Source organism: Erpetoichthys calabaricus, chromosome 11 (genome assembly GCF_900747795.2).
Source record: "Erpetoichthys calabaricus chromosome 11, fErpCal1.3, whole genome shotgun sequence".
NCBI lineage: Eukaryota > Metazoa > Chordata > Cladistia > Polypteriformes > Polypteridae > Erpetoichthys > Erpetoichthys calabaricus.
Genome location: NC_041404.2, coordinates 74302006 through 74328996, shown reverse-complemented (window position 1 = coordinate 74328996; position 26991 = coordinate 74302006). Strand labels below are relative to the sequence as shown.

The 26991-nt window shown below is 38.7% G+C and overlaps 1 protein-coding gene across 1 annotated transcript in view; it reads left to right on the top strand.

The window, feature by feature from the left end:
- Window positions 1-26991, top strand: part of ptpn18 (protein tyrosine phosphatase non-receptor type 18) — a 174490-nt gene that overhangs the window by 27300 nt on the left and 120199 nt on the right. The window contains exon 2 of the mRNA XM_051933588.1: window positions 23615-23723. Coding sequence (XP_051789548.1) covers window positions 23615-23723 — 109 coding nt within the window. The remainder of the gene's footprint in view (window positions 1-23614; window positions 23724-26991) is intronic.

Genomic DNA, 26991 nt, shown 5'->3' with positions numbered 1-26991 from the left:
CAGCAGCACGCGAGCCTCCCCAGCCCCCCCCCTCTCTCTCTCAGCAGCACACGAGCCCCCCTCTCTCTCTCTCAGCAGCACGCGAGCCTCCCCAGCCCCCCCTCTCTCTCTCAGCAGCACGTGAGCCTCCCCAGCCTCCCCCCTCTCTCTCTCAGCAGCACGCAAGCCTCCCCAGCCCCCCCCTCTCTCTCTCAGCAGCACGCAGCCTCCCCAGCCCCCCCTCTCTCTCTCAGCAGCACGCAGCCTCCCCAGCCCCCCCCCTCTCTCTCAGCAGCACGCAGCCTCCCCAGCCCCCCCTCTCTCTCTCAGCAGCACGTGAGCCTCCACAGCCCCCCCTCTCCCTCTCTCAGCAGCACGTGAGCCTCCACGGCCCCCCTCTCCCTCTCTCTCTCAGCAGCACGTGAGCCTCCACAGCCCCCCTCTCCCTCTCTCTCTCAGCCACACGGTGAGCCTCCCCAGCCCCCCCCCTCTCTCTCTCAGCAGCACGCGAGCCCCCTCCCCCTCTGTCTCTCAGAAGCACGTGAGCCCTCTCTCTCTCAGCAGCACTCGAGCCCCCACCCCCTCTGTCTCTCTGCTTCGGGCATTTCTCCCCTGTGTAGTGTGTGAGCGAGTGAGGAGATAGAGAGAGAGCAAGCCAGTACGTTACAGTGAGCGAGAGCAGGCTCGAAGGCAATGTGTTCCTGTGGTATAGCGGGTCCATAGCTCCCCTTCAAAAGGCCATTTTTAATCAGGCGACTGACAGTAGTGGAGTCAGGCACAGAGAAGGTCAGCTGCAGAGAGAGCGTCTCGACTGTTGCAGGGCCTTAAGCAGGTGAGACGCTAATGAAAAAGAGGCACAGGGCTTATTGGTTTTTAAAGACTGCTTCCTTCATTGTGTTTTAACTTCAGTTTTAAAGGATTGCGCGGCTCTCTCTTGCGCTGCCTGTGTGTGCCTCTGTCTCTCTCTGGCGTTGCCTCTCTCTGTGTGTGTGTGTGTGTGTGTGTGTGTGCGCCCCTCTGTCTCTCTGGCGCTGCCTGTGTGTGCGCGGCTCTCTCTATCGCGCTGCCTGTGTGTGCCTCTGTCTCTCTCTGACGCTGCCTCTGTGTGAACCAAGGTTCCACTGAGGTTGACTAATGAAAAGTCAACGTGGCTCAGAGCTGCAAGTGTACTGTGGCACAGACAAACAGAAATGACGGCATGTTTCCCTTGGCGTCGCGTCCGAGTTGGTGGGCGTGGCTCTGTGATTCTTTCGTTGTATCCAATGGTCTAAGAGTTGGTGGACGTGGCTCCTTCCTGCGTGCGCCATTGGCGTCTTACTTGTCGGCGGTTTAGTGAATCCACGCCCCTTCCGGCGTGCTTTCCATGGTCGACTACTTGTCTTCTGGCTTAGTGAATTATATATATAGATGGTAATGTTAGAAAAAAACAAGTCAATTTATTGCTGGTGTACTTGGTTCAGGTGTTACCACTTCATATGTACATTGTTTTTTAGAAAGCCTCATATACCTTATTACTGCAAAGGAGAGTAAGTTGGGTTTAAAAAAAAATTATCAATATTTAAATTTTAATGCATCATGTTAAATGGTCATTGTAATGAAGTAGATATTGTATTTTTTGGTCTAAAGTCAGGTTTTGTGTAATTTTATTAAATATTGTTATTTCACATTTCTGAAACTTCTTTATTTGGGCACTGTTCTAGAAAGCCTGATTGAACACCTCTATTTTAATTTGACATAACTCTAGGTTATGGCAGCATTATAAATTCAACTGACCATCGTTAGTGGCTACTGAAAGGTCTGTGGCATCATGATGTAATTTCATTGACAAATAAAGTCTAACAAAGGCATACTTCCCTGATAGCTGAACTGGAAGGCCATTTTCTAGGTTCTGGCTAAGTCCCTGGACAGTGGATGCCATGGCATTCATTAGAGTATTCTACTTATTGAGCTCAGAATGGTAGTGCTAAATTGTTTTATGGACATCTCACCTTGTTGATCAACATGACATTTGTCTTCCTCTTCCCATGAGATTTGATTTGATTTTGAAACTCTATAGTGTTAACCTAATAAAGAATCTTAAACTGATGCATAGTTCAAAGAAATAATTCATAACTCTAAGGAATTTTCTAGATTCCTGCTGGTCTCCAAAAATACAATCCAATCTTCATGGAAGTCATACTATTGGATAAAGGCAGTCTGATTATTGCTTAATGCACAAATACTAGGTATACTGTCATATCTTTATTGAGCATTGTGGTTCAGCATTCAGGGAAAAACTGAGAATCTCTAGAAGATGGGATAAACAGTCAGGTGGTGTTCAATCAATTAAATAATATTAAGATGTAGGTTTATAGTGTCCTATACTATTTTTATATTATATATATGTATTATATATGTTCCTCACAATAGACATCTGTTAAAGTGCAGCATGGCCGGATTTAAACAGATTTTAGAGGAGCTTAGAGGAACGATGGTTGGGGGAATATCGTATTGTCAGTCTGCTATGCTGGCTCAGAGACTGGATGGATTGCAGACTTTGAGGGAACAACAGACTTGAAGTTGCTTGAATGTTTTTCTCCATACTACAAAACGTTTTGTTTGTTTTTTTTCTTTCAGTCGTAGAATTATTTTGCATAATCTTAGTGAGTTGTGGACATTCGGAGCATGAGTCTGTGTTGACTGTGAGCCATGTAGTATGGCATCCCCAGCAATTTGGTCATGGTGGTCTATGACTTGCTACAGCTTACCACAACTTTGTCTTAAGTTACTGGGATGGGCATTTTGTGTGTGTAAGATTTGACAACCAATAACTGCACACCAGAAGTACAATGCAAACAATGTGACAGCAAGGAAAGAAGAAAAGCAGGTACTCTGGAGCATTCAAACAGAAGACAGGCTTGTCTCTCTCGTGTTTCATGTTTGTCGTACCACAACAGAATGGAAAAAATAAAAAGACAGGACGAGGCTGTAGCCTTAACATTCCACATCTGGAAAGCCTTCGTATAGCTACCAGTGCTGTCGAGCAGCATGCCAATTGGCGGTGAAACTTGAAGTTGCTGAAAAGTCTTTAGGCAGTGCTGTAATACAGTATGTGCTCTCCTGCTATGCTTGCTTGTATAATCTGAGATCCTCAAGGACCGCAAGATCGAATGACTCTAGCTGCTGAGTTTGACATTCTCTCTGACAAAATTGTTTTGTGTGCCGCAGGCCTAAGGAAAATGTGAGCCATGCAGCATGACAATCTACAAGCAAAGGAATAAATCAATGAAAGTTTAGCTTATCCTGAAGAAATACTGCATTTTAAAATAGCTAAGTCAAAGTACTGACCTCATTCTAATTAAAAGGCTGCTGCATGATTTGAAGATATCTTAGAAATTGTTAAGAGGAATGCACCAAAGACCTCCTAAATGTTGCACAGGTCTGGTCAACAGCTGCATTTGGTTGAGGTTATTCTTGATGAAGAAGGGAACGGGTTAATGCATTTTTTTTTTTTTTTTTAGCTGTGCGCACACGCAATACATAAAGCGCCAATTGTGATAGCCATGTCTGTCTGTCCTTGTGAAATAAGTTGGCACCCCATGGAACTGTTTTGTTTTTATCTGGCACACTTATTTTTCAAAGAAAGTTGTTGAGATGTTTCAATTCCTTGAGATACAATACAATACAATACAATACAGTTTATTTTTGTATAGCCCAAAATCACACAGGAAGTGCCGCAATGGGCTTTAACAGGCCCTGCCTCTTGACAGCCCCCCAGCCTTGACTCTCTAAGAAGACAAGGAAAAACTCCCAAAAAAACCTAGTAGGGAAAAATGGAAGAAACCTTGGGAAAGGCAGTTCAGAGAGAGACCCCTTTCCAGGTAGATTGGGCGTGCAGTGGGTGTCAAAAGAAGGGGGTCAATACAATACAGTACAGTACACAGAACAATTTCTCAATATAGTAAGAAATAAAAAAAAAAATATATAAATTTTAGAAGTACAGAGCAGAATTTAACAGAAGATGATATATCCCATAATAAGATTTGTATTTGTATAGAGTCCTGGAGACCTCATCCTTCAAGCTGCCTCCCCCATTTGGCCATTCCACAGCTGAAACAGTGCTGGGCCAGCCAATCCGATGAAAGGACCCCTCTCTCCCACGATTCCTGCGATCCTCCATCTGGGATGACTTTTCCTTAGGCAGGCAAAACAACTTGGCAGGTGGGCCGTGGCACCAAGTGCCACATTTGAGTACCGAGAAGAAAAACAGAATAAGTGAGGGTTAGTATACAATTATAACTGTCATGTTACTTATGTTTAAGTGCTAATGACTAACAACAGAGATGCAGTCTGTACAGTTAATCAGCAGCTCTAGTCAGGATATGCTAAACTGAAGTAGTGAGTCTTCAGCCGGGATTTAAAAGCTGAGACCGAAGGGGCATCTCTTATAGTAGCAGGCAGACCATTCCACAGTTTAGGGGCCCTGTAACTAAAAGCTCGACCCCCCACTGTTATTTTATTAATCCTTGGAATCATAAGCAGACCGGCATCTTGAGATCTTAATGTGCGCTCTGGTTTGTAAGTCATGATAAGTTCAGACAAGTAAGCCGGACCTCGACCATTTAATGATTTATATGTTAAAAGAAGGATTTTGAAATCTGCCCTGAACTTAACCGGGAGCCAGTGTAAGGATTTAAGAACTGGAGTTATGTGTTCGTATTTTCTTGTTCTTGTAATAATTCTCGCAGCCGCATTTTGGATTAACTGGAGGCTGTATAAAGAACAGTTTGAACATCCAGTGAACACCGCATTGCAGTAGTCAATCCTACTAGAGATAAATGCATGAATTAGTTTCTCAGAATCCTGTTTATTTAAAAGCGCCTTAATTTCCTAACATTTTTAAGATGGAAGAAACATGTTTTGGACAACTTTGTAATATGCGCTTTAAATGACATGCTAGAGTCAAAGATAACTCCTAGATTGCGGGCTGATTCAGTAAAATTGACTGGGATTCCCATTGAGTTAAATGATGACAAAATATTATTGTGATCAGCATCATTCCCTCCAACAATTAACATCTCTGTTTTATCTGTATTTAAAGACAAGTAGTTCTTATTCATCCACTCCTTTAATTCACTAACACAACTAATTAAAGACCACATTGGAGAAACTTCATTTGATTTAAATGAAAGGTATAACTGGGTGTCATCTGCATACGAGTGAAAATTAACATTATGTTTCCTAATGATAGATCCCAGTGGAAGCATGTACAGTGAAAACAGTAAAGGTCCCAGTACTGAGCCCTGCGGGACACCATATTGAACTTCTGTGTATAATGATGGAGTACTGTCAGCACATTTCTGTACATATTGGAATCGATTTGATAAGTAAGAACTAAACCAAGCGAGCACGGTGCCTGTAAGCCCAACATCATTTTCTAGCCTGTGCAGTAAAATAGAATGGTCAATGGTGTCAAATGCTGCACTTAAGTCCAACAACATAATTACAGTGGAGTTTCCTTCATCAGAGGATATCAGAATGTCATTTACAACCCGTGTTAGTGCCGTTTCTGTACTATGACCAGTGCGAAAACCAGACTGGAATTTCTCAAATAAATTGTAATGCATAAGGTGTGTCTGAAGCTGACTGGCGACTACTTTTTCTAGTATTTTAGAGAGAAACGGTAAATTTGAAATAGGCCTATAATTATTAAGTATGTGTGGGTCAAGGTCTGACTTTTTAAGTAATGGTTTAATGACTGACACTTTTAGTGCATCTGGTACTGTGCCATGCAATAATGAACTATTGATAATGTTTAGGATAGGCGCTGCAAGAACATCCATTGCACTTTTTACTAGTTTTGTTGGCACTGGATCTAGGGAACAAGTAGTGGGCTTCATTTTAGAAATTAAACTTAAGACTTCCTGCTCAGTTACAGGATTAAAATTACTAAAGTGCTGAGTGCAATGTGAGACAGGGTCTGCTAAGCTAGTATTTGGTTTGTACTGTGATGCAGAGATCTGGGATCTTATATTTTTAATTTTCTCATTGAAGAAGTTAATAAAGTCTGTACTGCTAATGTCTGTTGGTATTTTGCACTGTTGATCTGAATTTCCATTTGTTAATTTAGTCACTGTTCTAAACAGTGCCCGAGGATTTTTATTATTGCTATCTATTAATGTAGAATAATATTCTGACCGAGCTTTAAAGAGGGCTTTTTTATATTTATTAACACTCTCTGTCCATGCAATTTGAAAGACCTGTAGCTTTGTTGTTCTCCATCTGCGTTCCAGTTTTCGACACTCTAATTTAAGAGCTCAAGTGTTTTCATTAAACCAGGGAGAGTTTCTATGTGCTTTGATCACTTTTGTTTTAAGGGGAGCCACTGTGTCCAGAGCATCTCTCAAGGTCACATTATAATGTGATGTTAGCTCATCTAAATTGTTTTCTGTGTTTACATTTGATGTTAACTGATACTGTATATCAAACAGATTGCATTGTACCAAGTTTTAAAATTTATAAATCTCTAATTGAAAAACATTTCTGAATGTGAAAACTTATTTCACTGTTTCAGTTTTACCCTAAGTGTGGTTACCTCAGCTTGTGTATTTTCCTCTTTTACTCCTCTGACAGTCACTCAGATTCCTGGAGTTAGTCAAAGCTCAGGGGGAGGTGTGTGTGCAAGCAGCTCATACAGAAACAAAAAAAAAAAAAAAAAACACAACTATCTGCAAAACAATAAAAGATGAATGGAATTCTATAAGCACCTCTCAATAAGCACAGACTGAACTAACATTTACTCAGTATTTACGTTACAGTATAACACTGCCTTACAGTCTCATTATCTGCACATTACTATTACAGAGAACAGATGTTATCAACCTACAGCTTAAAGGTGTTTGAACTAATTAATCATACATGAGGGTGCAGCTCCACTAAGTTATACAACGATAGCATGAGTTAGAAAGGGAACTGCAGTTTATATATGGGCCGAAGATTAGAGCTCTGGGACGTACAACAAGGACAATATTGTGCTTAACAGTTTCTGTAAAAAGGGGCAAGAGCCAAAAATAGCCAGGGCAGAGTAGAACTTCAGCAGTGCTGTGCTACAACAGTGGCTTAGCAGTATAATGTGTGACAAAGAGCTGAGGTTATTGTTTGAGAAACCACTTTTCTTTCTGTGTATTTTGAGGTTGAAATTAAAATCTTTAAGATAAGTGTCACCTTTGGTATTCCTGTCTATACAATAAATTGGTTCTTTCCAAGTTCTTACATAATTTTTATGAATTACAGTACTTTAGTTAAACCAATGTTAATAACTTGGTATGGAGCTTATTTCAGGTGCTTTTCTTTCATAGAGTAATATTTATCGTGATTTTATGCTAATATGGTTAATTGTCCCTTTTAAAGTTATTATAAGGTAAGTTCACTTTATTGTTCATGCACTATGTTGGCCTTTAGTTTGTTTTACTGAGTGTTTTGGTACTATTACTAAGGTTGAGAAATAGGGGATTATTTTTACTGTACTAAATACTTTTGGGTATGCATTGTTTTTATTTTTTGGGATGTATTTTGTTATAGTGTGTGTGTGTATATATATATATATATATATATAAAATTATATATACAGTGCATCCGGAAAGTATTCACAGCGCATCACTTTTTCCACATTTTGTTATGTTACACCCTTATTCCAAAATGGATTAAATTCATTTTTTTCTTCAGAATTCTACACACAACACCCCATAATGACAACGTGAAAAAAGTTTGAGGTTTTTGCAAATTTATTAAAAATAAAAAAAAGTGAGAAATCACATGTACATAAGATTTCACAGCCTTTGGTCAATACTTTGTCGATGCACCTTTGGCAGCAATTACAGCCTCAAGTCTTTTTGAATATGATGCCAGAAGCTTGGCACACCTATCCTTGGCCAGTTTCGCCCATTCCTCTTTGCAGCACCTCTCAAGCTCCATCAGGTTGGATGGGAAGCGTCTGTGCACAGCCATTTTAAGATCTCTCCAGAGATGTTCAATCGGATTCAAGTCTGGGCTCTGGCTTCACAGAGTTGTCCTGAAGCCACTCCTTTGATATCTTGGCTGTGTGCTTAGGGTCGTTGTCCTGCTGAAACATGAACCTTCTCCCCAGTCTGAGGTCAAGAGCGCTCTGGAGCAGGTTTTCATCCAGGACATCTCTGTACATTGCTGCAGTCGTCTTTCCCTTTATCCTGACTAGTCTCTCAGTCCCTGCCACTGAAAAACATCCCCACAGCATGATGCTGTCACCACCATGCTTCACTGTAGGGATGGTATTGGCCTGGTGATGAGCGGTGCCTGGTTTCCTCCAAACGTGACACCTGGCATTCACACCAAAGAGTTCAATCTTTGTCTCATCAGACCAGAGAATTTTCTCTCTCATGGTCTGAGAGTCCTTCAGGTGCCTTTTGGCAAACTCCAGGCGGGCTGCCATGTGCCTTTTACTAAGGAGTGACTTCCTTCTGGCCACTCTACCATACAGGCCCGATTGGTGGATTGCTGCAGAGATGGTTGTCCTTCTGGAAGGTTCTCCTCTCTCCACAGAGGACCTCTGGAGCTCTGACAGAGTGACCATCGGGTTCTTGGTCACGTCCCTGACTAAGGCCCTTCTCCCCCGATCGCTCAGTTTAGATGGCCGGCCAGCTCCAGGAAGAGTCCTGGTGGTTTCGAACTTCTTCCACTTACGGATGATGGAGGCCTCTGTGCTCATTGGGACCTTCAAAGCAGCAGAAATTTTTGTGTAACCTTCCCCAGATTTGTGCCTCGAGACAATCCTGTCTTGGAGTTCTACAGACAATTCCTTTGACTTCATGCTTGGTTTGTGCTCTGACATGAACTGTCAACTGTGGGACCTTATATAGACAGGTGTGTGCCTTTCCAAATCATGTCCAATCAACTGTATTTACCACAGGTGGACTCCAATTAAGCTGCAGAAACATCAAGGATGATCAGGGGAAACAGGATGTACCTGAGCACAATTTTGAGCTTCATGGCAAAGGCTGTGAATACTTATGTACATGTGCTTTCTCAATTTTTTATTTTTAATAAATTTGCAAAAATCTCAAGTAAACTTTTTTCACGTTGTTATTATGGGGTGTTGTGTGTAGAATTCTGAGGAAAAAAATGAATTGAATCCATTTTGGAATAAGGCTAACATAAGATGTGGAAAAAGTGATGCGCTGTGAATACTTTCCGGATGCACTGTATAAGTTTATGTAAACTTATATATACATATACAGTGCATCCGGAAAGTATTCACAGCGCATCACTTTTTGCATTGTTATTTTACAGCCTTATTCCAAAATGGATTAATTTTTTTCCCTCAGAATTCATACATACAGTTAGGTCCATAAATATTTGGACAGAGACAACTTTTTTCTAATTTTGGTTCTGTACATTACCACAATGAATTTTAAATGAAACAACTCAGATACAGTTGAAATGCAGACTTTCAGCTTTAATTCAGTGGGGAGAACAAAACAATTGCATAAAAATGTGAGGCAACTAAAGCATTTTTTTAACACAATCCCTTCATTTCAGGGGCTCAAAAGTAATTGGACAAATTAAATAAACTGGAAATAAAATGTTCATTTCTAATACTTGGTTGTAGGGAAAAGCCAAGCAAAATGACACCTTTTATTGGCTAACTAAAAAGATTACAATATGCAAGCTTTCGAGGCAACTCAGGCCCCTTCTTCAGGCAAGATGTAAAGACATACTTGTATTACATCTTGTATTACATACTTGTATTACATCTTGTATTACATACTTGTATTACATCTTGTATTACATACTTGTATTACATCTTGCCTGAAGAAGGGGCCTGAGTTGCCTCGAAAGCTTGCATATTGTAATCTTTTTAGTTAGCCAATAAAAGGTGTCATTTTGCTTGGCTTTTCTCTACATTCATAATGGCTAACACGGTACAACACCCTACTACTACATAATACTTGGTTGAAAACCCTTTGCTGGCAATGACAGCTTGAAGTCTTGAACTCATGGACATCACCAGATGCTGGGTTTCCTCCTTTTTAATGCTCTGCCAGGCCTTTACTGCAGCGGCTTTCAGTTGCTGTTTGTGGGCCTGTCCAAAGTTTAGTCTTTCAACAAGTGAAATGCATGCTCAATTTGGTTAAGATCAGGTGACTGACTTGGCCATTCAAGAATTTTCCACTTTGCTTTAATAAACTCCTGGGTTGCTTTGGCTGTATGTTTTGGGTCATTGTCCATCTGTATCATGAAACGCCGCCCAATCAATTTGACTGCATTTAGCTGGATTTGAGCAGACAGTACATCTCTGAACACCTCAGAATTCATTCGGCTGCTTCTGTCCTGTGTCACATCATCAATAAACACTAGTGTCCCAGTGCCACTGGCAGCCATGCACGCCCAGGCCATCACACTGCCTCCACCGTGTTTTACAGATGAGGTGGTATGCTTTGGATAATGAGCTGTTCCACGCCTTCTCCATACTTTTTTCTTGCCATCATTCTGGTAGAGGTTGATCTTGGTTTCATCTGTCCAAAGAATGTTTTTCCAGAACTGTGCTGGCTTTTTTTAGATGTTCTTTAGCAAAGTCCAGTCTAGCCTCTCTATTCTTGAGGCTTATGAGTGGCTTGCGCCTTGCAGTGCACCCTCTGTATTTACTTTCATGCAGTCTTCTCTTTATGGTAGACTTGGATATCGATACGCCTACCCCCTGGAGAGTGTTGTTCACTTGGTTGGCTGTTGTGAAGGGGTTTCTCTTCACCATGGAAATGATTCTGCGCTCATCCACCACTGTTGTCTTCCGTGGACGTCCAGGTCTTTTGCGTTGCCGAGTTCACCAGTGCTTGCTGTCTTTCTCAGGATGTACCACACTGTAGATTTTGCCACTCGTAATATTGTAGCAATTTCTCTGATGGGTTTTTTCTGTTTTCGTAGCTTAAGGAGGACTTCTTTCACCTGCATGGATAGCTCCTTTGACCGCATGTTGTCTGTTCACAGCAAAATCTTCCACATGCAAGCACCACACCTCAAATCAACTCCAGGCCTTTTATCTGCTTAATTGATAATGACATAACGGACTTGCCCACACCTGCCCATGAAATAGCCTTAGAGTCAATTGTCCAATTACTTTTGAGCCCCTGAAATGAAGGGATTGTGTTAAAAAAAGGCTTTAGTTGCCTCACATTTTTATGCAATTGTTTTGTTCACCCCACTGAATTAAAGCTGAAAGTCTGCACTTCAACTGCATCGGAGTTGTTTTATTTAAAATTCATTGTGGTACTGTACAGAACCAAAATTAGAAAAAAGTTGTCTCTGTCCAAATATTTATGGACCTAACTATATTTTATTTATATATTCACTAATATATGAAAGCTATTGAGCCACCATAAGCCTATTTCTGTTCAGTGTTTAACTATGTGACATTGCAATGGGTTGTTAAAAAGTATGTATTTGATGTAGTCCACTCCATTATACAGTATTGTGTTATTTGTGAATATGACTCATTGTTGCAATTGAATTAAAAATGTGCTGACTCTTTTGGTGCATTTTGTATTTTTTTTTTTTTTTTTTTACTTCAACTTTCATATCGGTTAACTAAGTCGCTTTACACACTATAGTTAAACCAGGCATACTTTTTTCAGCAAGTTTATCCTTGACCTAGAGTATTTAAGTAATACGTTCAATAAAATAAAAAATGCTGGAATATTTATTACACTATTTCTTTAGCTGGTCTTTTTTATAATCATATTTTAGGAACTCTTACTGAAGGAATCCAGAAAATTTCAAATAGTTTATATATATATTTTTTTTCTTCAGAACTGTATTGGCTGTCAAATGGTGCCTTCTCTCTTAATTTTTACTTGTAGTACACTGTGTGACCACATTAGGCAATATGGAGATCAGTTTACATTCAAATGCAAAAGAAAAGTCATTAAGATGACTTGTCCTGTCAATGTAACTAATTTTTGGAGGAATTCAAAGAGAAATGAGCATTGTGTTTTATAGACATTTACAAAACATCCATCTATCCACCTTCCAAACCTGCTTATGCAGAATAGGGCCGTGATGAAGCTGGAATCTACTGCAGGGTAAACACACACAGATGCACTAGGACTAAATTACATCACCTATCCACGTGACATGTCTTGCATGTCTTTGGACTGTGGAAGGAAACTGGAACAAACCCATGCAGACATGGGGAGAACATGCAAACTCCATGCAAGAATCACCTTACTGTGAGACAGCAGCGATACCACTGTATCACCTTGGTTCTTCACCAAACTGCAGAATTAGTTATAAATTTTACACCTGGTATACAATTTGTATTGCCTTGCCATTTCTTTGAATCTGACAGAATTTATGAAACATGTCTGCTTAGTAAAGCAATTGTTGTTTTTAATGGAATAATTCTGCAATTTCAAGATTTTAAATACTGCACACAGAGTGGAATTTGTCATTTGATAACTCTGGCAAGTAGGGTCAGCCCTAGTATGATTTGAACTATAAGAAAAATAAACAAGTAGAAAATGTACACATAGACTAATAATCATTTCCGTTCGGGGACTTAAGTGATTTGGAATTTGTCAGTCATTTTCTAACAAGCTTAGTCCTGAATAGGGTCACATTGGGTGCTGGAGCCTATCCCACCTAGCATGGAGCGCAAGGCTGGAACAAATTCTGGATAAGTGCCACACACACACACAGAGCGAACCACACAATAGGGCCAATTTAGTATCAACAATCCACCTAACCTGCAAGTTTTTGGACTGTGGGAGGAAACTGGAGCACCAGTAGGAAATCCATGGTGAGAACAAGCAGACTCTACAGATTCCTTACTGTTAGGCAGCAGCACTGCCACTGCACCTGATCTGAAAGCTGGAGCATTTACATTTTTTTTTGTTACTTCATAAAGAGTCAGTAACCACATTTTTGTTTTTAAATATTTTTGAAAAAATAAATTTCTATTCAAAAATTACGGCAGTAATAGTGTGCAATTACATGCATTAGTAGACTACATTAAAATACATGTTTAACTATTTTACAGTGTCATACATTTAAAAACATAACCCAAACTGGTTTGTGATGTCAATAGGTTTCATAGGCATATATACAGTATTGAATCATTTTAATTCTCAGATAATACAGATGTGAGGTTGTTTGTAGCGTAATATACAGTAAATATGTAACGGCCGACGCCTTACCCAGCCGGCAGCTACACCTCCAAGACCTGTGGCCTGGATTATTTACTGAGAATGAATCTAACTATCAAGCCGTACCTCTAACAAAGTACACTTTTCCCCACAATCGACGGTGTAAATATAAACTCACAAAAGCAGATATGTAAAATTATACTGATTAAATGAAACAACAAGTCAAATGCAAAAATAGAAAGATAAACATATAAATATAAATATCCCCCCACCACATCAACAACAAGTCACCACCATATATAAATATAACAAAACCCTCCCTTGCCCCTGTAACATATAACAAACAACATGAATAACAAAAAATGAATGATATACGGAATGATTGTGAACTTGAGTCCGGTTATAAAAACTGTCCTGAATCCAGATGACTGAACTAGAGAAAAATGCGTTGTTTGATTTTCCCGGCAAATGGAGCAACCTCACCGTGATTCCTCGGCGTTTGGTGGATGACAAATCGACCCCGGGGTCTCAGTAGATGAAAGATGGAAGACAGTCCAGCAAAATGAAAAACAAACTGGTGCAAAGGCGCGATGTGAAAAAACTGCAAGTAAGTTCCTACATGGTTGAAAACAAATGGTCTCCTTTCTCCTCTCTTCCCTCCTTCCTCTCTGATTACTTAAATAGTCCTGTGACGTCTGTAATTGATTAATAAAGAACAGGTGTTTTCCAGGTTAGAGGCTGTGGTCTTCTTCCATCATCGGGGACGGCATTTACTGATATACACACACATAAACAGCAAACGGGACAATGGAAACGAGACGCACTCGGTACTGACATTTTACAACACTAACAATGTAGCCCCGCTACAAATACAGAGTACATATTTGTTTATTCAATAATTAAAGAGTGATACATAACTCTTTTTCCTATGTGTACCAGTGGCTTTAGTGTGTGCGCACACTTCTCCTAGTGTTTGATTAACTTGTATGCTGTCAGGAGCACCTGTCGGACAACTAAAATAAGAAAATATGAAAGTTGCAGTAACTTCTTTCAGGGTAAATTTGAGATAGTAAACTAATCTATTTTTGAAATTGCACAGAATATTTCTCTCATCTTTTCAATGAGAGATTTTGAAATTTCGTAAATTTTTAGAACTTCCTCTGTTCGGGATATATCGGTGAAAACTGAACTTTCTCAGTAAATTTCCTTAGGGTGTAAGTGTGCCAAATTCTGGTCCACTGGGAACTGTGGGCTAACAGACGAGGGAGGCAACAGTGGTAGGTTTTTTTCATATTATATGCAAACACACCTAAAATGATTTTATAAACCTTAAAGGTGCATATTGCAAGAGTTATAAAACTGTGACCTACTTCAAGTAATCTTGGTCATGTACGTTTCCATATCCAATAATCCTTGAAGGGACCCACTGTCACTGATTTATTCCTTCCATAAAGTTAACCATAGCTCCCCATAAGCTTTAATTACTAAATGGATAGAAAAAAATGTAGATGTACAAAAACATATAACATTAATTCAAGTGTACTATTCTATCTCTTCATAGCTATAGTTCTTTTTTCCTTTGTGTCTGTTTTTTTTATTTCATATGTTCTTTCTTTTTGTTATTTTTGTAGGTTCAATTGACATCTGCAGTATCTTACCAAATGTTTTTTGCTTTAAAGTACTTGGAAAATACTGTAATATCAATAAAATGCAACCCAAACTGTATTGGACTATAAAACAGTATAGGATTGTTGTGGTATGAAAAGCCATATTTATTTACTTTACCATATATTGGTGAGGAGCTTGAATTACATAATTAAGGTCTTTGCGGTAGTATTGGTTTTTTCAATTGTTTGTTATAAAGTCTGAAAACTTGAGAGACTGAATGAATAATATATACATATTATTACATAAGAAAGAATGTGCTTGTAATCGGTCTGAATAGTGTTCAAAGAAATTGCAACTCTGATCAGTTTATTCTCTTAAATTCCATTCTATTTGAGGATTGTGCATTTTCATTCAATATTTATTGGTGTTATGTGATTACACTGATCAACTAAAAAGTATTTTCTTTTTTTAATTATAATTTTTTTTTTAATGCAAAGCCCAAACTGTTATGGTTTATGGTGGCATGAGATGTTCTTAAACCCTTTATCAACAGGACCTCCATCAATAGACAATTATTTTAATCTGATATTTTAATGATTCTGGTTTTATATTGGGTGGCACAGTAGCACAGTGGGTAGCACTGCTGCCTCGCAGTTAGGAGACCCGGGTTCACTTCCTGGGTCCTCCCTGAGTGGAGTTTGCATATTCTCCCTGTAGTTAGGATATAGCGGGTTGGATAATGGATGGATGGATGGTTTTATATTTAACTGTAGTAAAAGCTGCACCACAATAAATTCGTGATAACACATCCACAGAATAATTTAACCCAACTGGTACCATTAAATTACTTTGTTAATTTATTTGTGTGTCTAAACCAGTATTGTTGGCTGTTACTGGTTAAAGAAAATTGTATATTTAGTGACCAGCAGCAAACAAATAACCCAAACCAACATAAAAACAGCTTTGTTCCCTTTAATCTAGTCTTGTCTCTCCTAACTTTTTAAAAACAAACACATTGTTACAATTATTGGAGGATATAAGCAAAGCAGGATCCCAGCAACTGTATACACTGACCTGCAAGCAAATTCTACAAATTCCTTGTAAGCATGTAGCATCATACTTGAGAATTTTGTGGATTTTCTGGCATAAAGCTTCTTAGTCAGTTAATAACTGCTTAATTTCAGAATAGTTATGTTTAATCATAGGACCATATGCATTTTACTTGTTAAAGCTTTTATTGTTACCAAGAGAGTGGAAAAATGGCTAGTTTAAAAAATGACCATTAATATTAGTTCTAGCAGATTAGAGAGCTATAGGAGAAGTCAAAGAATAGACATTTTAATAGAGAAAAGGGTCAGAACCAGGAAGTCAAAACTACCCAGTAACCAAAACCAAAACATTAGTAGATAATCCTACTAATCATCAGATATTGTTCATGCTATTTGTTACCAATTTTTGTGCGTTTAACAGATTATTCCATTTATACAGAATAAGTGGTTTGGAAGTTTTTTTCAGCCAGGAGTACAGTATTAAGCTAAAATTATTTGATGGTTATTGATCCTCTGGATCTAAGTAGAATTTTAATAATGTTAGGTTTTTGTTTGCCACATGATTATTCTGTTTTCTGCCAGTGTTTCCATTTTGTGATTGTTGTTTGCAGATGTCATGCATGATGACATCACTAGTGTGACACTTTAAAAGCTGATGCTGCATGTCTTATGCTATCCAAGTTTGTTGATAACTCTTGAAAGTCTTTTTGTTTAAAAACTAGTTGTCTCTGTCTGAATCTCTCTTTGACTTTTTTGCTTTTGATTTTCAACAGTGATTTCAGGTTTAATATTCTGCCTTCAATGAAAATATTATTGAAATTCCCAGTTGCGAATTTGGCCAGTTTTTAAATTACACAATTTGGCCAGTTATTAAATTACACAATTACTCTTATTTTAATTAATATAAGAGATAAGGATTACAGCTGCTGCAATATACTAATGTTGAAAAGTGCCATTCTATTTAGTACTTCAGCTCTGTCAGTGATTGAGCTTTTTAAGATAAAAAAGTGATCTAAATAGCAAAAAAGTGTTGTAACCAATCCCAAATACATTGACTAAATAAGAGTGCATTGGCAAATCTAAGGGACTTGCATCATATTACAATAAACCATGCTGAACATCTCTTAAAAAGTGTGAATTTCTTTCTCTTTTGTTTGCAGTGGCCACCAGAAAAATTAAGTAATGTTGAATCTAGATCACTTGACACTTTTTTTTTTTTTTTTTTGATGTTTCAATACCAAATTGAAGAGAATTTTCCATAATTTTCCCCTGTTACACTCTCATCACTCATTTTCAAAAACAAAACTCTATTAAACAACTGGGAGTAACTGAAAATTCAACCCAGTTTGACAAATAAGCAAATATAGGTAAATGTATTAGGATTTTTTTCAAAAGTGTATCATATTTTTCTTAAGTAGGCATTTATTCTTAATTTTATGTTTTAATAACAATACCTATGGTTATATCTTGCCATTTATGTAGCAACTGCTTCTGTTCATTTGAAGAAAGGACATAACATCCTAGAGAAGCAAATTATGTGCAAATTTTAAATGAAGGTCAGTGAATGTAAAGTAAGTCGATCAGATTGAACAGCAAGGCTGTTAAACTACAGTCCTTCCTTTTGTCCCTTTCTAAAGGCCCTTTCTGAGGTTTCACTGTAACAGTAACCATATTTTTGGTGACTTATCTTAACTCCACTGCTTTAAGCAGTATAGCATCTTAGCACAACTGTTTTTAAGTAGAATTTTGTCCTGTTTGTCAATGCTTATATTAAGCTACCGAGCTTATAAGAAAACTAGTCTTTCTTTCTTACAGACTTTTGTGTACTGCACACTATGAGCAATGTCTACTACTTTGCTTTTCAGGTACTCATTAGTTGTGAATGTTTTGTCTGGGAGTTTTAATTATAGAGCCGTTATAGAGCCAAGTCCAGACAGTAATGTAATGTGATCTCTAGTCTCCTTGCAAAACAAAATGTCCTCATTTAAAAAAAATCTCTTGAAGGTGATAGATTGAAAATATAAAGCATGTAAATCCATATTGAATGAAAAATATGCATTTCTCCTAGTGATACTGTTTTAGCCTCTACAGGTTGCCTTATTTTCATATTAATCCCAGTAGTGCCCTTCTTTTCAAAGTGTAATTGTGCTGTTTTGAGTAAAAAGTAAGTGTGACTAAAAAGATGTCAATAAGAAAAGATAATAAAGTGTACTGAAGTGTTTATCAATAAGAAAAATGGATTGATATTAAATCTTTGTCATTAATCACATATTTGCCAAAAGTTATTATAGGGTATCTACAAAAGCAATTGAGCCTCGGAAAGACCAATGTCATCAAAGTAAGTAAATAATTGTAAATATTAGTTTCCATAATGAATTTCATCTGGATGAAATGACCTTGTTACAAGTATAAATCTGTATCTGCTAGTATTTTATTTTTATTCTGCAAGTACTAATATATACCAGTTCTAATCTCTGCCTTATTGTTAGATGATCTGATTATATATCCATATGCTAATACATATGCCCGTGGGGTGTACCCTAGTGTTCTTGTGCTAGGTATAAAAACTCCCAATCTGATGCTCTTCTACTGTATATTTAAGGCTTCACATTGTTTCATAGATAGTCTCTCTACATTTCAGAGTGTAATGAAGTAGTTCATGTTAATATCTTTCTTGATAAATTAGAATTACCGCAAGACAGCACACTGCTTGTACAGCAATTGAAAAAAACCACTGAGGCTTATTGAAATTAAGGATGCTATAAGTTCTTTACAAAGTGAGAAAGCCATAGGTCCACATAGTTTTCCATCAGAATTTTACAAGAGAATGTCTACTAAACTTGCCTCATTAATAATAGCTGTCATTTAAGAGTACAACAATAGTTTATCCTAAGCCCGGTGCTGATAACTTTGTTTTCAAAGGAAAATAAAGACCCTTTAAAATATGTATCTTTTAGACCATAATCATTACTGAATAATGGTGTTAAGGTATTAACAAAGTTCTAGTGAAAAGAACAGAGAAAGTACACCTTTTATAATATGACAAGAACACACTGTAATCATTAAAGGCAGGCAGCTTTCAATTGTACTGTATACTTCAGTAACTAAGGTCTTAGTTACTGAGATAGTATTAACTGTGTATTGTTGGTTAGGTAATTAAAAACCTTTTAAATTAGGTAAATTTAAATAATATTTTACATAAAGTGCATTAAGATTTTAATAAAATAGGGTTATCATTGTAATAATTCTGTGAAAGCCGAGTATAAATGATCAAGCAGACTTGTATACACAACAGTTCCAATGTAGGTTTCTCTGTTCTTGCTGTATGCAGTTACTAATCAATATTAGAAGCAATAATACTTTTTAGTTGTTCTAAACATCAATTTAAAAGTCCACATAATTGTATAGATATTTTGCAAGTTTGTTCCACAAAACAAACACTTTTTTAAAAACTGTTTTTGATGTAATGGAGGTACAAGCTAACTTACTTTTTTCTGTTTTGGAAATGCTTAGTGGAAAACATCAGTGTCTTTATTCATTCATTAATTGCTAGACGGTTTTGTGATCTGATTATTTTGTGTTTTATAATAAAATGCCAATTTCAACTCCAGCTGCAGCTATGAGGTATAAAAGATGAGCAGATGATGTAGTAATAAGTATTCAATATATGCAGTTCAGCTTATAGCTAAAATAATTAACAATAGACATTTTTACAAATACGAGGTTTAAAAGGGCATACTTAAAGAATTTCGCTTTCCAAATTTAAGAGACAAAAACACAAGAATGTTAATTTTATATCATCAGGAAATAAAGGAACAGATGCTATTTAAGGCCCAAACCTAATCTTTTATAAGGATGAATAATACATTTTCCTATTCATCACTATCAAAAACCTTTTTCCACATCTATAAATTGCAGTACCTCAGGGAATTCAGATGCAGATGATGATCTCTGTGTGTGTGTGTGTGTGTGTGTGTGTATATATATATATATATATATATATATATATATATATATATATATATATATATATATATATATATATATATACAGGTGCATCTCAATAAATTAGAATATCATCAAAAAATTAATTTATTTCAGTAATGTAATTCAAAAAGTGAAACTAATATATAGATTCATTAAACATAGAGTGATATATTTCAAGCATTTATTTCTTTTCATTTTGCCGATTATGGCTTATAGCTAAGGAAAACCCAAAATTCAGTATCTCAGAAAATTAAAATACTGTGAAAAAGTTCAATATTGTAGACTCATGGTGGTCACACACCACTCAGCTAATTAGCCCAAAACACCTGCAAAGGTGTCCCGAGCCTTTAAATGGTCTCTCAGTCTGATTTAGTAGGCCACACAATCATGGGAAAGACTACTGACTTGACAGTTGTCCAGAAGACAGTCACTGACACCCTTCACAAGGAGGGTAAGCCACAAAAGGTCATTGCTAAAGAAGATGGCTGTTCACAGAGTGTTGTATCCAAGCATATTAATAGAAAGTTGAGTGGAAGGAAAAATTGTGGCAGAAAAAGGTGCACAAGCAACAACAACAACATTTATTTATATAGCACATTTTCATACAAACAATGTAGCTCAAAGTGCTTTACATGACAAAGAAAGAGAAAAAAGACAAAATAAATAATTAAAATTAGGGAACACTAATTAACATAGAATAAAAGTAAGGTCCGATGGCCAGGGAGGACAGAAAAAACAAAAAAAAAACTCCAGACGGCTGGAGAAAAAAAATAAAATCTGCAGGGGTTCCAGGCCACGAGACCGCCCAGCCCCTTCTAGGCATTCTCCCTAACATAAATGACCTCAATCAGTCCTCGTTGTATTCAGGATTCTCATGGAAGAATTTGATGATGATGGTCATGTGTACTTCTGGCCTTTAATCCGTCAATGTAAGGACATCACGGTGCTTTGATTAGGTGGTGGTGGCGTAGATCGCCACCACAGAAATCCGGAAAAAGATAACAAGGATAACCATAGCCTTGAAAGGATTGTGAAGCACAGCCCATTCAAGAATTCGGGGGAGATTCACAAGGAGTAGACTGCAGCTGGAGTCAGTGCTTCAAGAGCCACCATACACAGGCGTATCTGGAACATGGGCTACAACTGTCGCATTCCTTGTGTCAAGCCACTCCTGAACCAGAGACATCGTCAGAAGCGTCTTACCTGGGATAAGGAGAAAACGGACTGGACTGTTGCTCAGTGGTCCAAAGTCCTCTTTCCAGATGAAAGTCAATTTTGCATTTCATTTGTAGTACTAGGGTGTTGTACCGTGTTAGCCATTATGAATGTGGTGAGAAGTCAAGCAAAATGACACATTTAATTGGCTAACTAGAAAGATTACAATATGCAAGCTTTCGAAGCAACTCAGGCTCCTTCTTCAGGCAAGATGAGTTGCTTTGAAAGCTTGCATATTGCAATCTTTCTAGTTAGCCAATTAAATGTGTCATTTTGCTTCTCACTGCATTTCATTTGGAAACCAAGGTCCCAGAGTCTGGAGGAAGAGTGGGAGAGGCACAGGATCCAAGTTGCTTGAGGTCCAGTGTGAAATTTCCACAGGCCGTGATGATTTGGGGAGCCATGTCATCTGCTAGTTTTGGTCCACTGTGTTTTATCAAGTCCAAACACAGCACAGCCATCTACCAGGAAATTTTAGAGCACTTCATGCTTTCCTCTGCTGACAAGCTTTATGGAGGTGCTGATTTCATTTTTCAGCAGGACTTGGCACCTGCACACACTGCCAGAAGTACCAATACCTGGTTTAATGACCATGGTATCACTGTGCTTGACTGGCCAGCAAACTCGCCTGACCTAAACCCCACAGAGAATCTGTGGGGTATTGTCAAGAGGAAGATGAGACACCAGACCCAACAATGCAGACGAGCTGAAGGCCACTATCAAAGCATCCTGGGCTTCCATAACACCTCAGCAGTGTCACAGGCTGATCACCTCCATGCCACGCTGCATGGATGCAGTAATTAATGTAAAAGGAGCCCTGACCAAGTATTGAGTGTGTACATGGACATACTTTTCAGTAGGCCAACATTTCTGTATTAAAAATCATTTGTTTTTATTAGTCTTACAGTATGTAATATTCTGAGATACTGAATTTTGAGTTTTCATTAGCTATAAGTTATAAACGGCAAAAGGAAATGAAATAAACGCTTGAAATATATCACTCAGTGTGTAATGAATCTATATATGAGTTTCACTTTTTGAATTGAATTACTGAAATAAATTAACTTTTCGATGATATTCTAATTTATTGAGATGCACCTGTGTATATATACAGGGTGTCCATAAAGTCTGTGTCCAATTTAAAATAGTAGTAACTTTGTAAGTATATGTGATAGAAAGAATTGCTGTTTAAAGCAATTGACAGTACATTTACAAAACATAAGTTAAAAGGTTGGCAGTTGATAAAGGAATTTGAAAAAGTAAAATGCAGAAACACAATATTTCTTGACTCTGTAATGGAATAATATCCAAATATTGTGCTTTTAATGTTTCTGGGTAAAACTTTCATCTATTTTACTCATAAGTGTCAGTTGGCACAGTCCTACTAATTCTAATTCACTACAATCTAAAAATAAGTGGTTGTAATATCTCATGTTAAATGCATTCCATAAATACAAAAATTAGTTTATTGTATTTTTTGCGTTGTACTTTTGCTTGTTATATATGTGGATTTCATGTAGCATCCTAAAGACAGTTTACTTTTAATATGGCTCTTGATTGAAGACATTTTCAAAAATATACAAAACAAAACTACCAAATAAAAAGTGCTGTTTATCTACATATTGTTGGTCATTGCTGTTTTTCTGGAGTTAGTTGTGTTGTCAAGGCAGATTGAAGGTGTGCCATAAAGTTTGAAAACCTATAAATTGGCATTAAAAGTTTTCACGAACTCTAGAGTCAGTGGAGCATTTACATGGGATGTCCTTGCATTTTTAAGATGCTGCTTATAGATTATTTTCATGTTATAATGTAAATAACATGATTATGTAGTGTACTATGCTGAAAAATGTACCTAAAAATTACTAGGAGCAGAAAGAAACAAAAAATAAAAATGCCAGAAAGCAGTAAATGCAGTGAATCTTATAAATGGTTAGCACATACTTTTGTATAAGGAATAACTCCATACGTTTAATAGTAAATCAGCTAAAACTTAGGTGGTGAAATAGTTGACTATTTGCTGAAATATCTTAATTCCCATTAATTGTATAGGCATTTACAATTTGGAATATTAACAAAGTATCCCGTTTACTTTTCACAATCATTGTCTTTTTGTATCATTTTAACGTGAGTACAGTATATTGTTTACAGTTGTCATCCCAAGTGCCATCACATTATTTGTGTTGAGCAGCTTGTTGAGGCTGTGTTCCTCACACAATTTAAGATGGCATCACATAGCTCTAGGGTTATGCTCAATCTGAGGTTCTTTTCTTGCTACTAACAAACACTTTACATGTTTGAGCCTCTTCCTTAGATTATTGACTCATGTTTTGCTTTTTGTTCACTACAGTTTAATTCTTCCGGTTACAAATCTTGGATTATTTTTCTAACTACTCTTTTTGGTTTTGTCCCAGAAAATTTCTTCTTTACTCAGACATTATGGGAAAAGAACACACTGTTTTTCTCTCTTGTTAGTAATAGAAAAAAGTTATCTCAAAGTAGATGAAAAGGGAAAAAAGAAACCACAATTCTAGTTATTTCTTTGTTCATACAGGATCCACATTTATTGGAAGTTTTTGGAATTTATTAGTATATTGAATTTCAATTTTTTTTTTTTTTTTTTTAAAGACAATTCGTTCCCAGACTTTGGCACTGAAACATAACAAAGAACTTACCGCAGAAATAGGAGGCATCAAGGGGAATGTTAAGAAGAACCGGTACAAAGACATCTTGCCATGTAAGTGTCAGCCACCTTATATGATATTTGGTTCTGTAGTGGTGGAGCCCTTTTTCAGATTATGTTTTGACACATGTTGACTGCCACTGTTTTCCTTCCATTGCTTTGGCACTTTATAGAACCTATTTACTTGTGCCTTTTGAATTATGTTCTACCATATGTACTGTATAGTTAAGACATTCTTTGCTGTCACAATACCTTTAATGTAAAGTTATGTTTAGAAAATTTGCCTCATGTAAATTCTAATTTGTTGTGTCACGGAGATTGCAGAATAGTTCAGAAATGTCAGTAGAGCAGTTCATATATATCCCCAAGGAAATTACAAAAAAATCACCACGAATCATGTGAAAGAGAGGAAAGCAAAAATTCACTGCAAAGTGGAAAAACTTTGTTTCCAACTTAATCTCCATTTCAGTACTGTGGGCCACCTGTTGCTACAGGTTTTTGTTCCAACCAGTGTCATAATACCTCTAATTGATTTCATTGTTGAATTATCTTGCTTTTTTCTTTTAATGGTGTGCATTCAGAAAAAAGCTTCGGTTGGGTGATATTTACATTTATAAGAAGTTTAGAAGTATTTGTATTTTGATTTTACTTTTGTTACTTGCAGTCCTACAGGATTAGAGTTTTCAATCACAACACTGCCTTATTTAATAATCAATTAACTGCTGCTAATGAAACAGACATGTTTTGCCTTAATTTTAGTTGTTTTGCTACTAATCATTTAATTGGCTACTGGCTAAGGAAAAATAGTAATAATGAGATACAAAGTGAGCCAACTGATGAAAGTGAAGGGCTCCAACTTCACCTGGAAATGCTTCTGAGCTGCAGCTTCATATCACTGGAAGCACACCCGGGTATTGACAGAGAGAGAGAAGAAAGGCAAAGAAGAGAAGAAAAGCATTACCGGGTGCTTGATTTGTGTTCGTGGCTGTGTTGTGGAAAACTCTTACATGGGAAAGAGTTTCTCACCAATAAAAAAGTTCTCTTGTTTATTTTATACTTATGGCTGAGCTTATCTATGTTTAGTGCTTGGGGAGCAGGAGTGGCCACTACAGTACACAACAGGACAGGGAATCAATTAAAAAAAAAATATAACTAATTAATCACATAAATGTGTGTAATTAATCACATCTAACATTAAAACATGTAATTATAAAATTAATACATAAATCATGAAGTAAATGCAGACTGAATAACAAAATTAATGTAGAATCAACTCAAAGGAGCTTAAAAAGTTTAAATTTAAGTAATGACCTTAAATCTGAGCCATCCATCCATCCATTCATCCTCTTCCGCTTATCCGAGATCAGGTCGCGGGGGCAGCAGCTTGAGCAGAGATGCCCAGACTTCCCTCTCCCCGGCCACTTCTTCTAGCTCTTCTGGGAGAATCCCAAGACGTTCCCAGGCCAGCCGAGAGACATAGTCCCTCCAGCATGTCCTGGGTCTTCCCCGGGGCCTCCTCCCGGTTAGACGTGCCCGGAACACCTCACCAGGGAGGCGTCCTGGAGGCATCCTGATCAGATGCCCGAGCCACCTCATCTGACTCCTCTCGATGTGGAGGAGCAGCGGCGCTACTCTGAGCCCCTCCCGGATGACTGAGCTTCTCACCCTACCTTTAAGGGAGAGCCCAGACACCCTACGGAGGAAACTCATTTCAGCCGCTTGTATTCACGATCTCGTTCTTTCGGTCACTACCCATAGCTCATGACCATAGGTGAGGGTAGGAACATAGATCCACTGGTAAATTGAGAGCTTTGCCTTGCGGCTCAGCTCCTTTTTCACCACGACAGACCGATGCCGAGTCCGCATGACTGCGGATGCCACACTGATCCGCCTGTCGATCTCCCTCTCTATTCTTCTCTCACTCGTGAACAAGATCCCGAGATACTTGAACTCCTCCACTTGGGGCAGGATCTCGCTCCCAACCCTGAGAGGGCATTCCACCCTTTTTCGGCTGAGGACCATGGTCTTGGATTTGGAGGTCCTGATTCCCATCCCAGCCGCTTCACACTCAGCTGCGAACCGATCTAGAGAGAGCTGAAGATCACGGCCTGATGAAGCAAACAGGACAACATCATCTGCAAAAAGCAGTGACCCAATCCTGAGTCCACCAAACCGGACCCCCTCAACGCCCTGGCTGCGCCTAGAAATTCTGTCCATAAAAGTTATGAACAGAATCGGTGACAAAGGGCAGCCCTGGCGGAGTCCAACTCTCACTGGAAATGGGTTCAACTTACTGCCGGGCAATGCGGACCAAGCTCTGACCCCGATCGTACAGGGACCGAACAGCCCTTATCAGGGGGTCCGGTACCCCATACTCTCGGAGTACGCCCCACAGGATTCCCCGAGGGACACATTTGAACGCCTTTTCCAAGTCCACAAAACACATGTAGACTGGTTGGGCAAACTTCCATGCACCCTCCAAGACCCTGCTAAGGGTGTAGAGCTGGTCCAATGTTCCACGACCAGGACGAAAACCACACTGTTCCTCCTGAATCTGAGGTTCGACTATCCGATGGACCCTCCTCTCCAGGACCCCTGAATAGACTTTTCCAGGGAGGCTGAGGAGTGTGATCCCTCTGTAGTTGGAACACATCCTCCGGTCCCCCTTCTTAAAGAGGGGGACCACCACCCCAGTCTGCCAATCCAGAGGCACTGTCCCTGATGTCCATGCGATGTTGCAGAGGCGTGTCAACCAGGACAGTCCTACAACATCCAGAGCCTTGAGGAACTCCAGGCGTATCTCATCCACCCCCAGGGCCCTGCCACCAAGGAGTTTTTTGACCACCTCGGTGACCTCAGTCCCAGAGATGGGGGAGCCCACCTCCGAGTCCCTAGGCTCTGCTTCCTCATTGGAAGGCATGTTAGTGGGATTGAGGAGGTCTTCGAAGTACTCCCCCCACCGACCCACAACGTCCCGAGTCGAGGTCAGCAGCGCACCATCCCCACCATATACAGTGTTGACACTGCACTGCTTCCCCCTCCTGAGACGCCGGACGGTGGACCAGAATCTCCTCGAAGCCGTCCGAAAGTCGTTCTCCATGGCCTCCCCAAACTCCTCCCACGCCCGAGTTTTTGCCTCAGCAACCACCAAAGCCGCATTCCGCTTGGCCGGCCAGTACCTATCAGTTGCCTCCAGAGTCCCACAGGACAAAAACTCAACCCCGGGGCATATTGGACTTCTCCTTCTCCTTCTGACTATGGAGGGTCAAGGGGCCTTCCCAGCTGCTCCCACACCATGCCCCTTGGCAACTAATGATGACGT